The following is a 25584-nucleotide window of genomic DNA, read 5'->3' as shown; positions in this document are numbered from 1 at the left end:
CAACTTAAAAAAGGGCAAAGGGTCTGAATAGACATTACTCCAAATAAGATACACAAATGACCAATAAGCATATGAAAAGATGCTCAACATCATTAGCCATCAGAGAAATGCAAATCAAAACCACAATGAGATACTACTTCACACCCATTAGGCTGGCTATAATAATCAAGATAATAGCAAGTGTTGGTGAGGGTATGGAGAAATTGGAATCCTCATAGACTGCTGGTGGGATTATAAAATGATCTAGCAGCTTTGGGAAACAGTTTGGCAGCTCCTCAAACGTTAGATGTGGAAGTACTATATGACCCGACCTAGCAATCATACTTTCGGGAAATGAAAATACATGTCCATGCAAAAATTTGTACATGAATGTTCATAGCAGCATTATTCATAATAGCCCAAAGTGGAAACAACCCAAATGTCCATTAACTGATGAATGAATAAATAAAATGTAGTATATCCATACAACGGAATATTCGTATCATACTGATATATGGATTAACTTTGAAAACATTATGCTAAGTGAAAGAACTCAGTCACAAATGTCCATATATGGCATGACTCTGTTTAAATTAAAGGTCTAGAATAGGCAAATCTATAAAGACAGAAAGTAGATTAATGGAACCTAGGACTGGGGGAAAGGGGTAATGGGGAGTGACTGCTAAAAAATATGGGGTTTCTTTTGGGGGTGATAAAAATGATGAAATTAATTGTGACGATGGTGGCACAACTCTACGAACATACTTGCATTAGTCAGGGTTCTCCAGAGAAATAGAACCAAGAGGATATGTATAGATATATATATGAGGAGATTTTTTTTTTTTTTTTTTTTTTTTTTTTTTTTTGTGAGGAGATCAGCCCTGAGCTAACATCCGCCAATCCTCCTCTTTTTTTGCTGAGGAAGACGGCCCTGGGCTAACATCGGTGCCTATCTTCCTCCACTTTATATGGGACGCCGCCACAGCATGGCTTACCAAGCAGTGCGTCGGTGCGCGCCCGGGATCCGAACCAGCGAACCCCGGGCCGCCGCAGCGGAGCGCGCGCACTTAACCGCTTGCGCCACCGGGCCGGCCCCTGAGGAGATTTTTTACAGGAATTGGCTCCTGATCTGCCGTCTGGTCCTTGGGAAAGCCAGTGGTGTTAAGTCCCAGTCTGAATCCAAAGGCCTGAGAACCAGCAGAGTGGATGTCCATGGGCAGGAAAAGATGGATGTCTCAGCTCAAGCAGAGAGAGCAAATTCGCCCTTCCTCTGCCTTTTTGTTCTGTTCAGGCCCTCAGTGGATTGGATGATGCCCACGGGCATTGGTGAGGACCATCTTCTTTCAGTCTACTGATTCAAATGCTAATCTCTTCCAGAGACACCTTCACAGACACACCCCAAAATAATGTTTTGCCAGCTGTCTGGGCATCCCTTAGCCCAATCAAGTTGACACATAAAATTAACCATCACAATACTAAAAATCATTGGATTGCACACTTTAAATAGATGAATTGTATGGCATGTGAAGTAAAGCTGTTACAAAAGAAAACAAAAAGAACCTTCTGCCTTACCTCACACCACACATAAAAATCAACTCAAAATCGATCATAGACGTAAATGTAAAAACTAAAACTATAAAATATCTGGAAGAAAATAGGAGGAAATCTTTGTAACTTTGAGAGAGGCAAAGTTCTCTTACAACTTGATAAAAAGAATTGATAAATTGGATTTTCTTAAAAAGATTTAAAATTCTGTTCATCAAAATACCTGGTTAGGAAAATGAGTAGGCAAGCCCCAGACTGGGAAAAAATATTCACAAAACATATATCTGACAAAAGAATCATATCCACATTATATTCAACTGCTACAAATCAATAATAAAAAGACAAACCACTTAATTAAAATAATGGCCAAAAGACTTTACAATAAAAGCTAAACAGGACTGGCCCCATGGCTTAGCGGTTACGTGCGCGCGCACCGACGCACCGCTTCTCCCGCCATGCTGAGGCTGCGTCCCACACACAGCAACTAGGAGGATGTGCAGCCATGACATACAACTATCTACTGGGGCTTTGGGGTAAAAAAAGGAGGAGGATTGGCAATAGATGTTAGCTCAGAGCCGGTCTTCCTCAGCGAAAAAGAGGAGGATTAGCACAGATGTTACCTTAAGGCTGATCTTCCTCACAAAAAAAAAAAAACAAAAATAAAAAAAATAATAAAAATAAATTAAAAAATAAAAGCTAAACAAATGGCCAATAAGCACATGAAAGGATACTCGATGTTATTAGTGCAAAATAAAATTACAAGATACCACACCATGCCCACAAGAATGGCTAAAATTTAAACACTGATAATACCAAATATTGGCAAGGAAACGGAGCAACTGTTATCCTGGTACTTTGTTGAGGTAAAATGGTGCAACCACATTGGAAAGCAATTTGGCAGTTTCTTGTAAAATTACACATTCACCTACCATTTAACCCGGACATTCCTCACTTAGCTATTTACTCAAGAGAATTGAAAATAAATGTCCATGAGAAGATTTAAGCAAAAAAAATATTCACACTGCTTTATTTATCATATACAAAAACTGGAACAACCCCCAAATCCATGGATAAACTGTTGTGATTTATTCATTAATTGGAATACTACTCAGCAACATAAAGAATCTACTGATTCCTCACAACATGGATGAATCTCAAAAACATTATGTCGAGAGGAAGAAGACAAATGAAAGAGAGTACATGCTGTCTGATTCCATTTTATGAAGTTGTAAGGAGAGCACAAGTAATCTATGAGGATAGAAATCAGAACAGTGTTACCTCTTGGGAGGGGAGAATTGATTAGAAAGAGACGTAAAAGAAATTTCAGGAGTTACGGAAATGTTCTCCGTTTTTGGTGAGGTTGTTGTTACACAAATGTATGTAAATTTGTCAAAACTCATGGACTGAACATTTAAAAGTTGTGCATGATATCATTTGTAATTATACCTCAATAAAAAGTGCTAATTCCTTTACCTTGTAGCTTAAAATCCTTTAATGGCTCTTGATTGCTCAGAGTCTAAACTCCCACCCATACCTTATGAGGCCATGACTGGTCTGCCCTCTTTATATGGACTTGATCGTGATAACTAAATGAATTTATATTAAAAGAAAGAAAAAATCACCTGATTTTAATGCCACAAGTTTCATCTGAAACCGTCTAGTGGGAAGGTTATAATTTATAATTAAAATAAATATAATTTTATTCTACTGTTCCTGAGTTAACTGGGGAAAGAGGGATGAAAGATGTGATAGGGATATTGACAGGCGGTAAAACAGTTCCACAGACCAGTATTGCCAGGCGCCTAGGGAAACTTCCCTCTTCCAGAGACAGCTGGGAGGAGGAGAAACACCCAGCTCCAAGGCAGTGGGAAGTCAGAGCTCGGACTAACCCTTGGTCCTAATCTCATTGAAACCTGCTGTGGATGATGGTTGAACGGGAAATCGTCATTTCAAAGCAGCGAGCAATTTTATCGTAAGAAAAACAAACACCTGGAAAGGCACTTGGGGTGGGTAGATCCTTTTTACTGGGCAAAGAGTGGGGACCTTTCCTTATACATTTGCAAAGCAAAAACCGTCCTCCAAAAGGGAGGCATTCGAGAGTTGTTCTGTGCACAATGTGCCAGGAGACAAGGAGCAGCATCTCTGGACACAGCTTCCTTTAGTTTCTTTTCTAAATCAGGATCAGACTTCACTGTGTCTGCAAAATGTTGCTTCTTCTTGGGAATGTGTGTCATTGAAACAAATGATCACAGGCCAGGTTTTTCACCAGGGACTTAAGGGCAGCGTTGAGTGCTGCTGGGGGACACAGATGCCACCTAGTGGTACAAGAGCTGGAGAAATAGATGTTCTTTCCCTTTCTTGGAACCCACTTGGGTGCCTTGAGAACTGGAGGCTCTGGGATTATCTGGAGAGATTGCCCACAGTGCAGACATTGACAAATCAGGAGAGGCAGGAAGTGGTGGAAGATTTGGGGTGAAGGTTCCGACAGACATGAGTGAGGTACCCTCACTGGGTCATCCCAGAAATACTGGGTGAGGGTGGCTTCACATCAGGGGGCGGTAAGGGGCTTTAGGGGAAGCTGGATCAGGACCAGGACCTTCATAAGGTGGTCTGCAGGCTGGAGACATCTGGAGACACCGGGGTACAACATTATTAAAACAGTCTTTAAAGAGAGCTCTTAGGGGGCTGGCCTGGTGGCATGGTGGTGAAGTGCGCGCGCTCTGCTTTGGCTGCCCGGGGTTTGCTGGTTTGGATCCCGGGCGTGGACATATGCACCGCTTATCGAGCCATGCTGTGGCAGGCGTAGAGGAAGATGGGCACGGATCTTAGCTCAGGGCCAATCTTCCTCAGCAAAAAGAGGAGGATTGGCAACAGACGTTAGCTCAGGGTTAATCTTCCTCACCCAAAAAAAAAAAAAGAATAAAGAGAGCCTTTATACAGAGTACCTTTACATATGTTATTTAATTGTCAAAACAACTCTGAGAAGCATTACGGTCTTGGTTTTCCAAATGAATAAAATGAGTTTTAGGAAGCTTAAGTAGCTCGTTCAAAATCACCCAGCTACTAAATGGTGGAGCTGAACCTTATTCCTGGGCCTTCGGAGTTCACATCAGAGATTTCTATTGTTACACCACCCTCTCCACCTGAAAATGGCTAGTCTGGACATCAGCTCTCTCTGCTGCTGGCTCCCCTCATCCCTGCTCACTGCAGCACACATCTTCTTGGTTGAGTGTCTCAGAAGGCCGTGAAAAACACGTACTTGCTCCAGGGGGGTTGCTCTGGTCTGAAAGCGGTGGAAGTTCTGCCCAAGAATTTAATATCACAGATAACCATAAATTTAAAGTTCTGCTGCCCTCATGGAGGACACAGGCCCTGTGCTTAGCAGAGCATTTTGGTCTGTGTTTGCATATGCAAAGGTAAGCCCTGGCCTACTTGGGGTTGGGGGAGGACGGAGATGGGAGCTGCTTCACAGAAGAAAGAAATACGGGCATTGGGGGCTGCCAGCTAGAGAGCGCTGGGGAATGGGCTTAGGGAAAGAGAGAGGCTGAGAACAAAGCGCTAGACCAGGCCTTGGGATCCTGCCCTATGGGGTGGTAAGGCCACGGAATGTTTAGGACGGTGGCATCTCCTATTCAGTTTTAATTGTGGTTCATGTTGTCTTTTCTGTGATTTTTCACTCACTGTCCAAACCTTTTTCTTCTCAGTTTATTCCACCACACCCCCCTCTACTGAGACTTTTGTGGCTCTCACAACAAGGACATAAAGACACCCAATTGATATCCTTGGGCCCCCATATCTCCCCCAGGAGAAGGAATTGTTATTTTCGCAATTCACCCCAGAACACACAAGAAAGAAGACAAAAACTGGAAATACAAATTAACTCTGTGAAAATACTACCAATTACACTTGCATATTTGAACTGGTTTCTACTCCTGGCTAAGCTGGTTTGAGGGCACTCTGTGTATTGTCTCCATCTCCCAGAATCGGCATCAAGTAGGTGCTTGACAAAGAAGGTTGTTGAATTAATCATCAGACACTGATGTGGGGAAATGTTCCAGCCTTAATGGAGCTTAAAATGTAGTAGGGAAATAGACTTACATAAGCCAACAAGCAAATATATAACATGTCAGAAGGTAATCATTGCTAGAAAGAAACATAAAGCAAGGTACAGAGACAGGCAGGAAAGGAGATACGGCTGGCCTTTGGGGGTGGAATGCTATGTTAGATGAGGTAGTCAAAAAACACCTCTCTGAGGGGCTGGCCCCACGGTCTAGTGGTTAAATTCAGCACATTCCGCTTCGGTGGCCTGGGTTGGGTTCCCAGGCACTGACCTACACCACTCATTGGTGGCCATGCTGTGGCTGTGACCCATATACAAAATAGAGGAAGTTTGGCACAGGTGTTAGCTCGAGGTGACTCTTCCTCAAGCAAAAAGAGGAAGATTGGCAACAGACGTTAGCTCAGGACAAATCTTCCTCAACAACAACAACAAAGAAGCCTTCTCTGATAAGGTGCCATTTGTGCAGAGGCCTCAGTGAAGAAGAGGAAACAAGCCAGGTGTCTCTCTGGGGTAGAGTATTCTAAGAAGAGGGCAGAGTAAATGGGAAATGCACATGAAATTAGAACACTTCAGAATACGTTTGCAGTGAGCTTTAATCAGTTTCACGTAAGTGGCCAGGTGCTCTGGAGGTTGCTACAAAACACTGAGTCCCTACCTCAAGGTGTTCAGGGGTGGGTTAAAACATGCACACCTGGAAAGGCCTCATCAGGACGGTGCAAATCAGGGGTCTGGGCCACAGGTCCCGGTGGAGGTTTCAAGAGAGTGGGTTACTGAGGGCTGACATGGATGGTCCTCAATGTCCTCAAGCAAACAGTTGCCCAAGAGCCTCGATCTGAAGGTTGACTAGGAATTAGGGTGCAGAGGAGTGGAGCATGTACTCCTCAATGGGGCATGGGGTGGTGAAGGCGTAGGCTTCAGAGTTTCCAAGGCCTGTTCATGCCTTGGACAGAGACTACAGTTCTTACCATCACAGCCAGGCCCCGTGGGATCTAGCCCCTGCCTATCCCTCCCCTGTCCCTGTGCTCTAGCCACAGGCCTTTGACGAAAGGAAAGAAAACTTCCATGACTAATAAGGAACGCTGCCAAGGAGAGAGAAGTAGATGCCTGAGTGACTCCATCATGGCCCTGGGAAGCGTGTGCTTGACTCCCGGACGTGGACGTTCCCATCCCTCGGCAGGGAGACACTCAGAGTGGAGGCAGAGTAACAAGGAACAGCAGTTTGAGGTCTCCAGCCACCAAGATCATCCCTGGGCTCTGACTCAGTCAAGTTTTCAGAGTCATCTGCCTCCAAGTAGACTTTCCCTGGGGAGAAAATGCAGGCATGGCTGCTCTCTCTGTGGAGCCAGTCCTCATTGTAATGAGTCTCTTGCCCTTTTCATTTATCTGTCTCTTGTGAGCTCTGTCTACCACCCACCAACATGAAAAAGTACATGTTTCCCTTGCAGGCGTGCTGCTCGGGTTCTTGTGTTGAGTTCTGGCAAGGTGGATGTGTGTTCTCCCCAGGGTGGCGATGGGGGGTTAATTCCACATGTCAATCAATCATCCATCCTCAGCTGGAAACAGGACCACAAGACGTGGACTTTCAAGTGGGTACAAGAAGACCCTTAGAATTTCTTGGGTCTCACTCTTAGGAGACTAGACACCGACAATAGACATTAGTTGGATCCTTGTCTGGGATCAGACCCCACTTGTACTTTATGAAGTAAATAGCCCAAATTAGGACTAATCTACAGCTTGACTGATAGGTTAATGAGAATAAACTTTCCTTGAGTCAAAAACCAGCTTTTTCATAGGGAGTCTTTAAAAGACTAGACTTTCAACAGCCTGAGAGCATGAACTGAACTAGTTATTTGTCTTCTCAAGGTCATTTTTTCCCCAGAGCGGAGATGAAAGGCAGGCATATAGGATTATCTTCAGTAAAATGCTGACCCCTGGTGAATATTTCTTGAACTGCTTTTTTTTAATCCCCACGTTCTTGATACAGCAGGAGACCCAGAGGCAAAACATTCTTTAGAAAGCTGAACTTCTCTCTGTTTAAAGCTTTCTCCAGTTTGAGGCTAAGAATCTCAACAGAGATAGAGTATTTCACTATCTCTCCACGTTTTTTTAAGAGCTAGGTTTAATACTAAGCATGTTGAGATTTGCCACTATGACTTAGGGGTTTCATAGTCATACGAAGAGAAAACACAAAATTATTTGGTTTCCCCAAGATTTGCAAGAATTTTACCCCAATTTGATATCTACTAATAGAGCACAACTTATGCCAAAAAAATTAAAGCTTGAAGTGTGTCTTAACCAGACTAAGAAAGTAGAAAACCTTCCTCTACCTTCAACCCAAATTAAAATATAGTTAAAATATACCCCTGACTTAGTAAGGAGCCTTCTTCTGAAGTTAAGGAGCATCTCCCTCCTCTGCATTTGCAGAGCCCGCCAGGCAGGGTTCCCTCTGAGGGAGCGGCAGGGAGGACTTGACCTTAGGATCCTTGAGTCGGGAGCAATCTGGTCCAGGGGGTCTCGGCTCTGGCATGCTGATGTCCTGGTCCCACCCCCAGCCCACCTCCACACCAATCTCCAGAGGTGGGGTCAGACGTTGGCATCGCTTTTTTTAAAGCTCCACGTGGGAGGCTAATGAGAACCACAGATCTAGTCTAACCCTCTTCTTTTTAAAGTGAGAAAATTGAGGCCTAGAGAGGGAGGATGCTGGACAAAGGCCATCCAGCTAGTTGGCAGGGAAACCCCAACTGGACTGTGAAAGCCTTAAAGACTGGAGCTCTGTATGTTCAGTTTCAAATTTTCGAATTAGCTGTTCTGTGATTCTGTGGTCTTATGGTGTAGTCAGGCTGGAAAAAGTGACAGAAAAGGCCACATTCTTAGATGCTCATCCGTCTTCCCTCTCTGTGCTTTTCTCTCTCACCTGAGGCCCCAACCCCCTCAACTTTCCAGTCACCCTTGCACTGTCTCCTAATTGTACAAAAGCCTCACTTTAACAGGTGCCCAGTTCTGATTTCCCGACCCATCTCCTAGGCTCTGAGTTATATCAATGAGCCAAAGATGCCCTCTGTGCCTGGCCCCGAGGTTGTTGATTCCTTCACAGCAGGCTGAGACCTGTTAACTCAAAAGCCCACTCGCTGCGTAACTCAATGTTTCCACATCCAATTGTTTGAAACATCACCAAAATAAACAGACTTTTAGCCATTTAGGTCCTGCCTGTTTTGCATACCCCACGAAACTGTATGGCTAACATCTGCTAGCCATAGATAAGCCCAGGTCATAAAGATCCCAAGCATCGGCTGTCCTTTGGAGCTCTCTGACCTGAGATTCCCGCTGTGATGCTGAGTGACATCACCTAGACACGTGAGCCCCCTCCCCGGAGGAGTCCCTTTGATCTCCCCTCCTTCTAAGTAGCAACCCACTATTGAGGAGCCCCCGAACAAACTCCTGCTGTGAGGGACCTCGGGAAAGCAAACCTGTCAAAGCCTCGCCCAATAAAGCTTGTGCCTGCTGCTGCCACCTCGTGGCCATCTCTTTTTCCTCGATCAGCCGGCAAATCCCTCAAACCTCCCACACCCTGGGCCTTTCCCTTTTTCTAGGCCTCTTTCAAAACTTCCCTGGCCCGGGTCCTCTGTCTTCTCAAATTTTCTGACCAATGGAATGTATTAATCCCCGTTGATAGATCCGTGGCCATTCATTTACTCACCAAATATTTACTGAACTTCCAGTGCGTTCCAAGCATTGATCTAGGTCTTCGGGCTGCATCATAGAACATAACACGAGAATCGCTGCGTGTGTGGAATGGCCAGGCTAGCAGAATGATGAGGGCTGTTCCTCTCAAAGAACGCTTTAAGCCAAAAAAAAAGGAGATGTCTAGAGTGGAGCTTTCGGTATTGCTAATGAGACAGTGGGAAGGACAGGACAGTAAGGACATGGTTGGGTTTATAATCATGAGAACCAGTTTGTCAAATATGCCAGCACTTTTACACCACGTGAGTGCTGCGCTTTAAAGCAGAGCTTCTCAAACTTTAACCTGCATCGAACCACCTGGAGACCCGGTTGAGATGAAGATCCTAAGTCAGTCCTCGCGGGAGGCCAGGGATTCTGCATTTTAACTCTTCAGTGATGCTGATACTGCTGATCTGTGGACCACACTTTGAGCAACAAGTCTTTAAAGCAGATTCCTTTGAGCACTGACTCTTCCAGGACTAATATTGGTAATAATAATATTGGAACCCACCACAGAAGGTGACTGCAAAGATTAAACGAGATAACTCAGCCCTTTGCAGTAGCTATTATCTGCGTTTGGAGATGAGACCGTAACTAACTCGTCCGTGAGCACACGTCGCAAACAGGAGAGCCGGGAAGTGGCTCCAGAGTTCCAGCGCTCACGTGCGTCATTGTTTCACTGCCCCACCTCTTACTAACCTACAACTGGCTGCTTGATATAATTGCACGAACCGTCTGAGCCTCGGGTTTCACCTTCTGTAACGTGAGGGGAGGATGGCCAAATGTCAAATGAGGGGAGCCAGGCAAATGTCAGCTGCTATTGTTACCATGAAGCCTTGAAGGTTTTTCTGCCTTGAACTTCCTCCTTTTAAGAATTGAAAACATATCAACCAGATGCACCCTTTTATCATACGCAGCACTTCACCCGTATCGTTTCATTTCATCCTTGTGTCGTCCCTGTGAAGCAGATGTGGCTACTTCCATTTTACACACGGGGAAGAGAAAGCTGATGTCCGGCGATCTCGTTGTCATCATAGGATCCGAGAGCTGGACAGGATCTTAAAGAGTTTCTCCAGTTGGTTGCCTTTTAACCTGCTCAGTTTAGTTTGTTTTTAGCAACGATATCTCTTCAAATAAAGCCGTGCAGGAAGTTCAGTGTGTGAAGCAGAGAGAAGCAGAGGGCTCAGTGGGGGCAGAGTTCGAGAGATGGAGCCCGGCCTGCTCAGTCTCCCTTTGCTGGACTCCGTTTCCAGGGACCTCAGAAAGGGGTCTACGGACCTCTGTTTGGAAGACCCTGATCTAAGTCAGCGCTCTCCTGGAAAAAGTGCAGTCCAGGCCCCGAGGAGGGAGGCTACTTGGCCAAAATCACACAGCAAGCTCATGGCCCAGCTGGGCCCCACTCCAGGTCCTGAGACCAAGTCCACAAGGCAGCGGACCCCCGGCAGGAGGAAGGACAGCACTCCTTGCTCGCCTGACTCGATTAGCTGAGGTATGTTTGGTAAAAAGTCATTCTTACTTTCTTGCACTCCCACCTCAGGGGGCCGAATTCAACATTGCACCTGTTGATCTCATCATTTCCCAGGTGCCGCCTTCCCGCACACCGCAGGGGAGGCAAGGCTTTTTATTGTTTAGGCATTTCAAAATCGTGAAATATAACATATAGATACAGATGTAGATACATACACAGAAAACTGCCTAACGACATCCATGCCAAGAAATAGAACGTTGCCTGGACCCTCCTTCTCCCAGGAGTCAGCCACCTCCCAGCTTTCAGGGAGAACATGTCCTCGCCTCTCTCTGTTTGCACCACCTGTCTATGAGTCCCTCCACACAACGGCTCCGTTTTGCCTGTTTGGAACTTGGTGTAAATGGAGTCGTGCTCTACGCAGGCGTTTGTGATTCTTGTACCCCACTTCATGTTTGTAACAGGCAGCTGTTTTGTTGAGTGCAGCTGGCTGCGGTTCATCCATTTTCTTTGCTGTGGAGCATTGCTATGTGTGAACATACACGATTTATGTGTTCATTCTTCTGTGACAGGTGTTTGAGTTGTTTCCGGTTGGGGACTGTTGTGGACAATGCTGCTACACACCTTCCTGGCAGGGAGGTTTGCTCTTATGTTATCCAGGGGGAATGAAGTCCAATGATGAAAGGGCTCTCAGAGGAGAGGCAGCCAGGCCCAGACCCAAGTCAGAAAGACCCAATGGCCTCCCCATTCCCCAGCATCTATGCCCCAAGTCCGGCGAAGCCATGGACACAGCCAGCAAAGTAGATGAGTTTCAAGGTTTTATTGTAAAACAGACCATGGGCTCGGCCCCGTGGGGACCTGAGACACATGCGAGTCACGCTCCCTGCTTTCGGGAGCTCACAGTCTGGGGCTGGAGATGGGCAGAGGCACAACCATCTTTCCAACAAGTCTCAGAGTGTCAAAAGTGCTAAAATGGTCAAGGAGCGATTCATTCCCCCTGGGAGATCAGGGGAGACCTCGGAGGAGCCGCGTCTGTGCTGTGCCGTGGGCGCTGGGGAACTTTGGATTGTGGGGTGGAAGAGGAAAGCACTGCAGGTGACCGTGAAGGGTCTGGAGTGGAGATGGTCCTTGGGCCTGGGCAGTGGGGTCCAGATTTACGGGAACGTTTCGGAAAGAAAAATATTATGGACCAACATAACTGAACACTAACTGCTCATTGTTACTGGTTAGGGTATTACAAATATAAGAATGAACACTAAGAAAGGAGGCCTACTTTCACCATTACTTCACAAACACAGGAATATTTTGATCCCCCACTCCCTTCCAGAAAGGAAATAATCTCCAAATAAAAGACTCTTCTTCAAATTGGATAAAGTTGGCTTAAAAAAAAATGCCATGAAATCCTTATTTTCCATTTTGCCACAGACCCTGAAAATCTTCCCTATGGAGCAGCATCATTTTGCAAAAGAAGGTACGGAAGCCATTGGCAGGGGGTCAGTGAGTGACCTGAGGGATCTGGGGCAGGGACAGTGGGGTGAGGGAGGAGGAGGAGTTGGGGAGAGGAGAACAGAGGGCTTCCAGGCTGGCCAGGTGGCCTGGATTTTATCCTGAAGGCACAGATGACACTGAAGGGCTTTAAGCAGGTCTGCGGCTCAATCTGCACTTTAGAAAGACCGCTGTGGAGGCAGCATGGAGGTTGGGTTAGCTGAGGAGGCTGGAGACAGAGTCCTGTTATCAGGGCTCTTGTACCTCCTTCTGATGGTCCACCCCGCCGAGGCTGCTCCTCAGAGCCCCACGACAACCCAGGAGACCCAGCAAGGGAGGAGAGGCAGTCTCTGGAGTCATCGATGTGCTGGGAGTGGGGGAAGGGGAGGGATGGGCAGTTCTACTGCTCCTGCTGGAAGTAGAACCTGGTGAGGGCCTCTTTGGGCTTGTTGGTGAGGCTGACGGGCTGGTCTGCCTCCAGTGCCGTGCAGAGTAACCAGCCGGGACAGGCGGCAGACTCGAAGCTGGTGGTGGGGCCGCTGTTTGATCTGATGAAGGTGAAGCGCTTGTTCTGCTCCTTGTTCTTGCTCAGGTCAGTGATGTTAACTGCCTGGAAGCCAAAAGATAAGCAGGTGAGAGCTGAAAGCTGAAAGATGCTACCTACCTCTCCACCCCTCACCATGACGTGGCCCTCTGAGTAAGTGCCGGAGAAATGCTGACCTGGAGACCACTGTAGGAGGTCATGTGTCCCAGGTCTCTTAGGACAGCAATGATACAAAGAGACTGTCCCATTGTTACACCTTGACTTGGGGAAATCTGGCCACTCTAGCCATTGGCCAAGAAGTTTGATAAACACATGGCACCATCGACAGAGGCCAAGGCCTGGGGAGGCTGGTGCTCTGTCAGGGTCTGTGCGTCCAAGGCCAGGGGTGGTGGAGAAAGTGGGCAGGGAGCATTGCAGTCCATTTGACACATTGCACACAATAGCCTGGTCATCCCTACTCCACACAGAGCAGGCAGCTGCTCTCCAAAAAAGTGCCCCATCCACTAGTGGAGGGAAGCAACAGTGCCACAGTTATAGCCACTCACATTTGGGTTAAGAACTTGTCCAGCAAGCCCCTGAGAAAAAGCCATCTTTTCCCAGGGCTGGCAGCCCATTAATATTGCATGGGACCAAGGAGTACAGGGCCCCGGATGGGATGCCAACTCATGAGTTTGAGTAGATAAGGATTGGAAAAGAAAGGTCCTGAAGGTTGGCTTTACCGGAAGAGGGCAAGTCTAAGTAGGTTGGGAGCCCTTGGGCAAGAGAGTGGCACACAGAGATTGAGGTCCCTGAATGAACCATGCCCCCTGGTGTTCACATCCTGTGTAGTCCCCTCCTCCACTGAGGCTAGACTTAGCCACGTGACTGGCTTTGGCCAATGGGACATTAGTACTATGATGCAAGCAGAAGTTTGATAAACACTTGCACGTTGAAGCTTGGCTTTTCTGGAATACTTCCTCTTGGAAGCTGGCAGCCATGTTGTAAGGAAGCTCAACCTGAAAACTGAACTTTGAGAGACCATGTGGAAACCTGAGCTCCCTGCTGAAGGCAGCTACAGAGGAGTGACCCCAGCTACATCATGTGGAACAGAACTGCCCAGCTGCCTAGTCAACCCACAGACTCATGAGAAAGAACATATTGTGGTTGTTTTAAGCCACTGGGTTTGGGGTGGTTGTCGTCTGAGACAGGTCCTTACCTCCAACCGGAGCTGAATCTCATCACCAGACTTGACACAGGCCAGGCACAGCTTCCCCTCATGGAGTCCCAGGAATAAACCATCAGGCTCAATGGGTACCACGTCTATCTTCTCTGGGGAAGAGTAGAGGGGAAGGTCAGGTTGTAGAGAAGAGGAGGCATAGATGGCGAAGTGATGGCAGCCTGGACTCTCTTTGGGGATTTTTCTGTTCCCCTCCTCCAACTAAAACCCCAAGGTCAGAAGGACAGTGAGTCCTCACCTTCCTGGTCTGCATCCAAACAGAACCAAGCACATCATCTACCTACTCCTAAGGATTAAGTTGTCTAGATTCTGCTCTGTGTGACCTCTATCCTTCTCTTGCTTCCCCAGGATGCCTATGCTCCAGGCCAACAGGTGTGTTGCCCATGGGCAGAGAAAATAGCACACAGGTCATGAGTGGAGCCCCAGGGTTTGGTCCACAGGAGCCTGGGTGACTTTGAACCCACTTCTTTTCCTCGGTGGTCTCCATGCCCTCATGTAGCAATAAAAATCTCAGACTCTCTGTGCTTCCGAGTGTTCATCAGGAGAATCACCAAAAGGGCAGGAAAGGTGGGTCTCACATTCTTTCAGGGCAAAGCAGGGGAGAGAGAACAAGGGGATGGGGCAGGATGGGGAGATTCAGGTAATACCATTCTACAACTCCAAGCCAGCAAAGGGACGTGAGAACATCCTAGAAGGCTAGTGCTGAAAGAATCTCGCATCACATCTTCCAGCTGCCCCAGTTTTACTAGAGGGAAAGCTGAAGAATGGAGTGGGTGAAGACTGCCCAAATCCATCCAGAGCATGGACGTGGAACATGACTGAATGTGGTACCCATGAATAAGGGACGTAACACAGCCTTGTTTATGGTGTATTAAATTTTGGGTGGGAGTTAGAGTTTGAACACACAGGAACATGGGGGCTTACTAGGTACAGGGGGAAGGAAAGGGTCCATCTTGCCTTCTGGGCCGTCATCTGCTCAGCTGTGGCCCTGGGACCATTGTGCCTGTAGATAGCGGCTCCCAACCTAGGCTCTACCCCTCCTTGCCTTCTTGAAGCTGCCCTCATATGCACCCTCCAGTGGCCAGGCCTCCCTAGTTTCCAACTTGGCCGCAAAGAACCAACAGGGATTAGGATGTTGTACCTAAACCTCTGAGGGCGGGCCATAATACTGCAGACCCCAGGGCAAAGTGACCCAGTGCCCACACAACACTGGCTTTCCTGGCCACCACTCACCTTCTAATTTAGTATTTGGTCCTTGCAAGTATCCAGCAATTAGTTGGTTATTCCTCATGTAGAAGATCTTCTGGTTAACATCCCAGATTCTGAAAAGAGAAAGGACCCAGCTGTAGGGAACAGCCACCGTGTGCTTGGCCCTGTGCTTAGTCCCTTCCCGTGTCCCCCAGAGTTTGCTAAATCTGCATCCAAATTTCTGCCAGAGGTGTGGTATTGTAACACACCCAAGACATGGATGAGGAGACTGAGGTCAACACTGGTTAAGAGACAGACCCAACCCTTCTCCTCGCCTTCTGCCTCACCCTCTGATTCCTGGGGCACGTATCTTCTACCTCAGCAAAGCATGCTCTAGAGTAGCACCATCCAATAGAACTTTCTGGGGTGCAGAAATGTTCTATATCTGCACTGTCCAATATGGCGGCCACCAGACACATATGGTGCTTCTCCTGGAGTCCCCAGCCAACAGGAAGAGGCAGAGGCAAACCTCCTGAAGCAGATGGTTTCCCATGTCTGGGAAGGGGAGGAACTTGTCCAGGATGCACACACGCACACATGTGCACACACACATGCCCCCACACACAGAGTCCTGACCTGCAGCCTCAGGCCAGAGAAACCCAAGAGTTTGAGGGTGAGGTCACCCCGACACAGCTTCAATCCTGGGATGTCCCAGGACAGAGGGCATGTTTAGACAGCCCTCTGTTTCTATCGGCATCACAGCCTGTCATTTCTACAACAGTAACAGTGATGTCTCACAAAGCTCCTGACTCAATTTTTAAAAATCACAATAGTTTTTGGGCCTTTTGCACTTCACAGAACACGGTCACAGTGTTACCTGTGCATTTGATCTTCACTACAGCCCTGGAAGGCGGGCAGGGAGTTATCATTAACCCCATGTCACAGATGGGGAAAGTGAGGCTCCAGGGGAGTGGGATCCTCCAACATTTTCAACACAGACAGGCATTGACAACAACCAGTTGGCACTTTGGAACTTTGGCCTGTGCCCTGCCCATGGTGCCCTCTCTGCTTCTGTGCCCAGCACACTGCCAGGCCCAGATCCCAGCACGGCTTCTCGGCACATGTCTGTCACTCACTGAGTTGCCACAGTCTCCGGGAAAGTCAGGCAGGCCTCCAGCCAAGCTTTGCACATCTGGGATATTTTGAAACACAAACCCTGAGCACCATCAACGTGGCAGCCCCTTTCTTGAATAATGGACATCCCTTTCCAGCCCAAACCCAGTTTTCAGGCCCTGGGGAGGCAGGCAGCCCCAGATGGCTGTGATGTGTCTCCATTCCCGCCTTACCTGAAGGTTTGCATCTTGCAGTGTCTCTTCCCAGAGGGGCGGCAGGCTGTCTCTGAATAGAAGAGGAAAAGGAGGAGAGAGATTAGGTGACTGAGGGGACACCTGCGGATTTCCATCTTGTGGCCACAACAAGGCAACCAGAGAGTGCCATGTTGGGCTCAGAGGAGCTGCTTATAAAGAAAATAGTCGCTCACCCAAGCCAGGCTGTTGCTGCCTGCCTGGCTCAGAGAAACGGAAATGCCCTCACATTTCCAAAAAGAGAAACCCTTGCTGTTGTCACTTTCAAGCCTGCTGAGTGTCGCAATAGGGTGTTGTAACTGATTCCCTCCCCTTTTCCCCTGTGAAATTTCCCCAAATTGAGATTTCTATTTCCCCCTTGCTGAGTTCCTCGGAAAAGCACAATGAAGCCCCATCTCCCTTATCTGCCTGACAGGTGCCCCGAGGCTGCTTGTTGACTTAACAAACAGACCTGAGTAGAAATGTCTCCCTTTCCTAACAAGCCAAGCGGTACGGCTCCCAGCACACGGCGCAGTCTCCTGTCACTTTGTGTCCTTTGAAGGACAGACAGCCTTACTGGACTCTCGACAGGGACTAGCAAACATTCTGGAAAGGACCAGATAGTAAATATTTTAGGATCTTGGGCCATATGGTCTCTGTCATGATTACTCAACTCGGCTGTCGCAGCTTAAAAGCAGTCGTAGACAGTCTGTAAAAGAACAAGATAATTATGTTCCCATACAATTTTACTTACAAAAACAGGTGGTGACTGGATTTGGCCCGGAGTTCGCTGACTCCTGCTCTAGAATAAACTTCCTGAGAGGTGCTTTGAAACCAACTCTGTTCCTGTTATCCACGTCTTTGAAGTTATTGTCTCGGGAAAATGGGGTGAACTCAGCCCTGGGACAGAAATGGAGCCAAGTTGCACCTCTGCCACTTGCCATTTGCCACTCATGTGACCTTGAACAAGTCACTTCACTTACGTGGGCCTCGGCCTCTGCCTCCTCGTGCTCAGAATGAGGTTGATCGTATCTTCCTTACAGGTGCATAGAAGGAAGGAAGGAAGGAAGGAAGGAGAAGGTTCTGGCCTATAGTGGGCACTAATAAACATGAACTTCCTTCCTTACTGCGTTCTAGACAGTCAGGAGAAATGTAAGCATACTCCTATTTATGGATAGAAAAAAGGTGAGGATGGTTTCTACATGATCTATGTGGCAGGAGGACATAATGCTAGTGCAGAAGCATAGATTGTTGTGTTTGAGACCTGGAGCTCAGCATCATCCTATCTTGCCCTATCATCATTTTGAAGAAGACCCAGAAAAATCCAGAGAGGAGGAAGGACGTGCCCAAGATCACACACCTCATTAACGGCAAAGGAAGGGCCAGAAATCCACGTCTTCTGACTCCTAGCCAGGGGTTAAAGTAGATCGTGATGAGTTTGACTTTATTTTCCACCAACGAATGAGAGTCTGTGTCCACATGAGGGTAAAATCCTCCAGAGAGGAAGGCTACACTGCATAGTTGAAAGTTGCTAAGAGAGTAGATCTTAAAAGTTCTCATCACACAAAAAAAAAATTTTATAACTATCTGCGGTGATGGGTGAATCATGATATTGTACAACTGAAACTAATATGTTTTATGTCAATTATACCGCAATAAAACAATTTTTTTTAAAGAGGAAGGTTACATTGAATTTCTCAAATCTTTAAAGAGCTCCTCTTTCAGATGGAATGGAATATTTCTGTAAAAATTGTATCACCTCCCTAGGCGATTACTGTGAGGGATAAAATGGCACGTACATATCCCTGCTGTGTTGTTAGAAGCTGTGTGACCTTCAGGGAGTCATTCACCCTTGAAATGTTTTAGAGAAATAGCGTCTACCTTGGAGGGCCAAGGGGGCATTTTGTTTGCTTTTGTGAGGACTGGCCAAAGGAGGAGATGTGTAAGAACCCACTCGATTATTTGCCACTTGCAGTATTTGCTGAATTGGGGTTTATCATTTCTGAACATTTGTGAATCATCAGGTGCGTAACTTGGTCATCACACCTGCTGAAAGGGAAGGCAGCTAGCACCCCACCGTGATAAGTTCTCTCCTATTTGTCTTTCTTACACTGCTTCCAAAGCCCTCCTCAATTGTTAAATCAGCATCCTTCAAAAAATTGAAGATTGAAGAAGAGAAGTGATTTGCCAAGGGGAGACCCAGGGGCTCCATCCTGACTGCCGGCCCTCAGACAGCGTTCCGAGTCTAGGTCCCAGCCACACTGCAGCCCCTGGGTAGATGTTCCTCTGTCCCTGACCCAAATTCAAAGAGACAGATTTCTCCTGGACAGCGGTAGCCCCAGGTTTCCCATCTTTTCCAGGTCTGTGCCCTTTTCCCCCTGTGCCCGAGAGGTGGCCCGGCGGGCCTTTCCGGGCATAGGGGAAGGAGTCCCTAGGGCCGGGCTATGAAGTCAGGCTGACCTCGGGCTGCACCTTCTCATATCGTTTGTGAGCTGGGCCACCCAGGCAACGTGCCGAAGCATTCTTGGTCTCAGTTTCATTATCCTTTAGATGGGGCTAATAATAGAAGCCCTGTCATGGGTTGCTATGAGGATTGAGATATTGCACATGATGTGCTTAGCCCTGACCCCGGCACGTAGGAAATAAACAATAGATAGCTATTGCGTATGCTTCTTCGCCCCGGGGAGAGTGCAAGAGGTCAGTCGCAATGCCCCTAACCCAGTCAACCCTACCCTGCACTCTGGCCTCCTTTCCAGGTCCCATCCCAAGCCTGCTTGATTTCAGAGGGGGAGGCCTCACTCCCTCTGTGTTAGGGGAGGAAGCTGGCGAGGAAGAGGAGCTTCCTTTCTCTCCTCACGCTTCTGGCCACAATTCCACTCTTGGTCTCGTCTTAGCAAAACATTTGGTGTCTCTATGATTTCTGCCCACAGGAAATCTCTGACTAAACTTATTCTCAGTTCTGGGTGCTCAGCCCCTCACTCCACTTCCTGAATTAGGGTTAATGACCACACCATGTAGTGGACTCTGCCGTCCCCGTCAGCACCTTGTGCTTCCCCCCCCGAGCACCAGGCAACACGATTGTATCTTGTGTCTTCTACACGCTGAGCCCTGTCCTCCTAGACACTGGTGACAACAGAAACCACTAAGATCCACTTAGTGGGAAACAGGAAAAGCAGGCTGTCCCTGTCCTGAGAGTGACACTAGACGGCTCTGTGGAGACCACATGCTGAGCCTTAACTGTTGATGCCTGCAGAGTGTTCAGCACAGCGCTGGCCCCATAGGGAGTGTCCAATAAATGTTAGCTGTTTCTCAATTTCAGTTAATTGCATTTTTCAGTTCTAGGATTTCCATCTGGTTCCTTTTTTGTACAGTTTCTAGTTCTCTGCCAAAACTTTCAATCTTGTATTTTAAACCCTTGAACACACTATTCACGGTTCTTGTAAAGGCTGCCCCTGCTAACTGCATCATTTGAATCTCTGCTTGGTCTCCTTTGGTTGTCTGTTTTTCTCTGGTGCACAGATTGTCTTGCATACACCTGATTACTTTCTATTGACTGCTGGACAGTATAGCAAAAACTGTAGAGATCATTTGAGGCTCTGGAGGACGTTGTATTTATCCAGAGACGATTCACTTTTGCTTCTGCTGGGCAGTGAGGCCAGGGGCACTGCGGTCCCAGGTGACCTTCACCAAACAGGGCTTGAGGTGATGCAGAACTGGGCTTCAGTAACGGAGAGCTGCTCCATTTCTGTTCGCTCCTAATCCTCCGGGGTCCCAGCCCAAACCTGAGGTGTTTATCGGGGCCTCTCCTCCTCAGTGAGAGATAAAGCACAGATTTTATCGTCCCCCAACCCCAAGCCCCAGGAGTCTGTCCAGGGCTCAGCGGCAGCCTTTGAAACCGGCAAACGCTCCCAGAGGTAAAGGGCCCCAGTGCTGGGTCCCACCTCTCTCGGCCCCTGCAGCTCCTCAAAGCCTTGGTCATTCTTGGATGCCTTCAGATTTTTTATAAATACATTTTCCTAGCTTTTCTAGTTACTAACACAGGAAGGTTGGGCCTCAACAACCTAGGCCAGAGGTGGAACCTAATGTTATCTATTTTTAAGTCTTGTTATTCAGGATGGTCAGAGTTTGAGCAGCCTTTAGGGGTAAGAGCAGGAGAAGTGATTGAAAAGTTGGGCAGGAGCCAGAGGAGGAAGGGCCTTTAATGCCACACCAAGGAATAGGGAATTTATCTTAAAGAAAATTGAAGCAGAGGGTGACACTGTCAGATTGTTTTATTAAGATCATCCTGGGGACAGGGGACAGAGGGATTAGACTTGGATTGTAGTTTGGTGTGACTGAACCTGAAAGCAGGGCAGTGGTGTGCTGGTAAGAGTTGACAGCTGGATCTCCAAAAAACGTTCTGATTTGCCTCATTTGCCGATTTCTCTGGTGTAAGTACTCCCACCACGGACAGTTTCAAGCTACCAACATGGCATCACTGAAGGCAGAGTTGGGAAGAGCTGCACACAGTCGGATCTTGCTGGCTCCAGCACCCCGCAGAGGCAGGGAGAGTTGGCTGCCCTTCAGCCTTTCTAGAGAGAAATCGTCCCCACATTTCCCAATTCCAATCTCCCTTCTCAGCCCAAATGGCTCCCCCGACAGGTACCATCTCCCTTTCAGAAAACAGTCCTTACTGATAAGTCCAGCTTATCAGGAAACTTAAATGAATCTTGGTGCAGACATTTTCAGCTGTGCCTCTTGGAGCTGCATTTGTATCACCCAAGCACTACAGTCATGCATCGCATAATGATGTTTCGGTCAACGACGGACCGCATACACGACAGTGGTCCCATAAGATTAGTACCATACAGTCTAGGTGTGTAGTAGGCTATACCACCTGGGTTTGTGTAAGTACACTCTATGATGTTCACACAATGACGAAATCACCTAAAGACACATTCTGAGGAATGTGTCCCCATTGTTAAGAGATGCATGACTGTATTTGTAAAAATTTAAGCAGCTGGCTTTGGGTGGACAGGTGTGCACCTTAAATTGTAATGGCTTAATCTCATATTTAGATTCTTCAGCCAACTGTTGAATGCCTGAGTGTTACAGTGAACTCGACACAATACCGGCAGTACTGTCCAAACTTTGTAAGTTTTTACTAAGATAATATAGTCATACGATGTTCATTGCGTGAACATCTTAGAGTGTACTTACACAAACCTAGATGGTATAGTCTACTACATACCTAGGCTATATGGTACTAATCTTATGGGAGCACCATTGAATATATGGTCCCTCATTGACAGAAACGTCGTATGAGGCACATGATTGTAGTACAAAGATTCTGGTTACTCTTGCTGAGAGATGGGTAAATATATTAGTACAAAGAGGAGGAAGAAGGACAAGTATAATCTGATGTCTTCTCTTTGTCAGTCTCCACCTACCCAGCCCTGCCAGGTAGCCAAGTCAATTTTAAGCAAATCCAGTAGTTCATTAGAAGCTCCCTACAGCAGTAGGTCAGGTTTGCAGACAGGTGTTCTCCTGGGCATCTCTGCCCACCAAGCTGTAGCCATTAGAGTGACCGCCAGGCTGGCGAAGGTCAGGAGATTGTGTATAAAGCCGGCTGTTATCGATTGCTGCCTTACAAGAAGCCAGCTCTCCTCCCACACCTAAATGGCAAATATCATGAATTCTTTCCGAAGTTCAGAGTTTTGCAAGATGGGTTTTGCTCCAGCAGCCTCTGAGTTTGATATGGATCTGTACCGAAAGCCATTATTTATCTAGCTATCTTGTGTTTTCAGAGATATGTATTTGTTCTTGCCTTCTGGCTTTGATGGTTAACTTTTCAAGGCAGCTGCTCCGCGGGCAGGAGGAGAGGGAGAGTGACAGCAGCTGGGGGAAGGGACAACCGTGTTTCCTACCTGCAGTGTTTCCGGCTCTGTGTCCTGCTCTATCATACTGATCTTGGTTAGTCTTCCTAACAGCTAGGCAAGGTGGCGATATTTACACCCACTTTCAAGATGGGTGTACACTTATACTCACTTTGTAGAATGAGAAATCGAGGCTCAGAAAGATTAAATCGCTTGCCCCAGATCCTGGCTGAGCCAGGATTTGAACCCAGTCCTTATATTCCTTCCTACACTACAGTCCTGCCAGAAAGGCAGCTGAGCTTTCTCTTCTCTGCTTCATTGCACAGTTAACAGAAGCAAGAATTATATCTGTTCTTATGGTGTTCCTTTTGGTTTGAACTCACATCTTACAGAACAACAATTTACTCTGTAATTGTTTGGAAATGTTAGGAGGTTTTTTGGTAGTTAAAAAAGGATGATTCTAAATCCTTACATAGGTTAGAGAAAAAGCTCTTTACCTGATTATGGACTAGGGTGGCCAATTTCCCTGGTTTTTCTAGGACTTTCCTGGTTTTAGTACTAAAAGCTCTGCATCTGGGGAAACCCCTCAGTCCCTCGGAAACTGAGATGATTGGTCACCATATAATGTAAACCCTTAAAAGGTGCTGGCACCATCTGGTGGCTAGTGCTACAAATTGCAGGCACATTTACTATCAGTCATTGCACCTTGCCAGTTTGGACTCTTTCTAGTAGCAGAGATGTGGTCCATTTGATTAGATAAATAGACAGGTAGATAAAGCACACAAGAGTGTCCAAAAATCTTAGTAAGTCTTCCACTCAAGGAAAGAGACTATAGCAGATACAATATTGATCAATCACTCTCATTCTGATCAGGTTAATTTTTAATTAAGCCATTCATATTTAATTTTCTCCAACTATGTAATCAAGATATGGTCAACATCTAATAGCTTAAAATTGTTTTTAAACTTAGGTTGTAAAAAGGATTTACCCTTTCACTGTGATTGTCTTCACCTTCTCCTCCTCCTTCTCCTCCCTCTCCTTTTTCACACACATTAGCTGTGAGGTCAGTGGTGTAGAGGGGAGGCAGCGGTCCAGTGAGGTAAATGACTTGTCCAAGGTAATGGAGAATACACACACAATGGTCCCATCTTCTTCCTTGCTCCTCTGTCCTCACTTTCCCAGCTCTTCAGTCTAACCATGAATGTCTCTATGGACTCTCTTCTCACAGCCCTGTTCTCTCATTGGCAACATTGGTACCATCCGTGCTCGTGATCTTAGGCAGAGAATGTGGTTCCTCCTCCCAGGAAACATGCTATCTTCACTGGGCTTACATGCACTTGTCTCCTCAATTCAACCCAATTCAACTTCATACACTTTATTTAGCACCTACTATGTGCCAATTTAAAATATTTTGGAATGAACCATTTTTATGTATAGTCATTTCTTCACATTATATCACTGTCTGGTTCTGAGAGTGGCATCCCCTTTTGCACATTTGAAAGATCATAAGACTGTGGGCTAACATTTTAACACATCCCGCTGGAGACCACTACCCCCAACTGGGAGAAGAAGGAGGATTTGCTGCCCTTGGAATAACTGCTTGTGGTTTACAACGCACGTCTTCCTCCATGATCTCATTCAGTCTCCATGCCCCTATAGCATAACACAGTGGTTTGGAGACAGACTGTCTGAAGTCAAGCCCAGCTCCTCCCCTTATACTGGCTGTCTGGCTTTGGGCAAATTACTTAACCTCTCTATGTCCCAATTTCCTCTTCTGAAAATGTGAACAGTAATAGTCCTTCCTCACATGGTTGTTGTGAGGATTAAATGAGATAAGCCATGTAAAGAGCTCAGCAGAGCACCTAGCTTACAGTAGGCACTATGGAAGTGTTAGCTGTTACTGTGTCCATGAATCCGCAAGAGTTTGCCAGTCTCCTCTTGACAGTGAGGAAAGCGAGACCCAGAAAGGAGAAATAGCTTACCCGTTAGAGGTCAACTTAAATTAGAATCTGGGTCTTCAGACCACCAATCTTAAGATCTTTTCCCTGCTCCACACATATCTTAACCAGAGGTTGCAGACTGAATATTTTATTTGCTCCCTTTTTTGTTTTATTTAACCAAAATTCTACACCTAACAAAATCAGAATATCTGACTCTTTTTAAAAAATGAGAAGCTCTGGCCCCCTGGGCCTGCATTCTCACGTGACAACCATCTGCTGGAATTGACTAGTGACAGCCCCTAATTCTCCATAGTCCCTACACTGCCCTATTACCCCTCAGATCTTGTGGCTGAGTGCCAGATTCTATTAGTATTTCTCACTGAGCTCACACTGTTCTTTCATTTTACAGAGGTATTTATCCAGTTTTCATGTCTCTATCAACAGTGGAGAATGACCAATAGACTACAAGGGCTCCATGAGTTTTCTCACAGCAGACATGTTTCCTTGTTCACCTGCTGGCCCAGCAGTATTGGGCCAGCAGCCCCTGCCTGAGAGCATCTGCATGGTCACCCACGGAGACTGTTGCCTCCACAGTGGGCAGGTCTCCCAGACAGGTCTGGAGCTCCATGCCCTTGACATTTCCCTGGAAGCTTGCTCTTCAGAGGCTGAGAGCATTTGGTAAACAGCAGTGGTAGAAATTTTCCTTCCCATTTTTCAAACGGAAAACGTAGGAATGGAAGGAGCTTACCTAAAGCCGTGAGGAGGGCCTGGAGAGTACGAGGTCTTCCGAGGTCTTCCAGCCTCTGGATCTAGAATGAGCCACTGCCCAGAGAGGAGGAACACCCAGGCGGTACCTGTGCCACCAGCACCTCCCAGTGCGGAGCTGCTCCTTCCTTTCCAACTACCCCAGGGGAGTAGGAGGAGGAGCTACAGCCTGCCTTCCCACGTACCAACACGGGGCTGGCCACCTGAGGCAGGCTCAGCTTCCGGAAGGGTGACTCAGGCTAACACAAGCCAACTCGTTCTTATCTGCGTAAAACTGGAGGTGACATGTAAGGAACTGAGCTGGATTAGTGGGGTTGCACCTTTGTGCCCACCCAAGCCCAACTACCACCAGTTCAAGCATGCATGCCTTCATTCATCCAAACAACATGGATTGACTTAATCCTGTGAGCCAGGCACTCTTCCAGGCATTGGGGAAAAGCCAGAGAAGGTCCCTGATATTCTAACAGAAGAAGGCAGAC

The 25584-nt window shown here is 47.0% G+C and overlaps 1 protein-coding gene across 3 annotated transcripts; it reads right to left on the bottom strand.

The window, feature by feature from the left end:
- Positions 1–11574: 11574 nt before the first annotated feature.
- Positions 11575–25145, bottom strand: IL1RN (interleukin 1 receptor antagonist). 3 transcript variants are annotated; one of them, XM_058534673.1, is made up of 5 exons: positions 25089–25145; positions 16549–16600; positions 15248–15336; positions 13994–14106; positions 11575–12864 (listed from the first exon to the last, which is right to left on the bottom strand). In XM_058534673.1, exons 2-5 carry the CDS (start codon positions 16560–16562, stop codon positions 12655–12657), a joined length of 426 nt encoding a protein of 141 aa, XP_058390656.1. In that variant the 5' UTR covers positions 16563–16600; positions 25089–25145; the 3' UTR covers positions 11575–12654. The 3 variants fall into 3 exon arrangements, with proteins under 3 accessions (XP_058390656.1, XP_058390655.1, XP_058390654.1); XM_058534672.1 differs by lacking the exon at positions 25089–25145 and adding an exon at positions 16743–16801; XM_058534671.1 differs by lacking the exon at positions 25089–25145 and having other exon boundaries at positions 16549–16736.
- Positions 25146–25584: the final 439 nt, after the last annotated feature.

The sequence above is a fragment of the Diceros bicornis genome, chromosome 40, assembly GCF_020826845.1.
Source record: "Diceros bicornis minor isolate mBicDic1 chromosome 40, mDicBic1.mat.cur, whole genome shotgun sequence".
Taxonomy (NCBI): domain Eukaryota; kingdom Metazoa; phylum Chordata; class Mammalia; order Perissodactyla; family Rhinocerotidae; genus Diceros; species Diceros bicornis.
The sequence above is the reverse complement of the archived record's forward strand: the minus strand, read 5'-3'. Positions and strand labels throughout refer to the sequence as shown.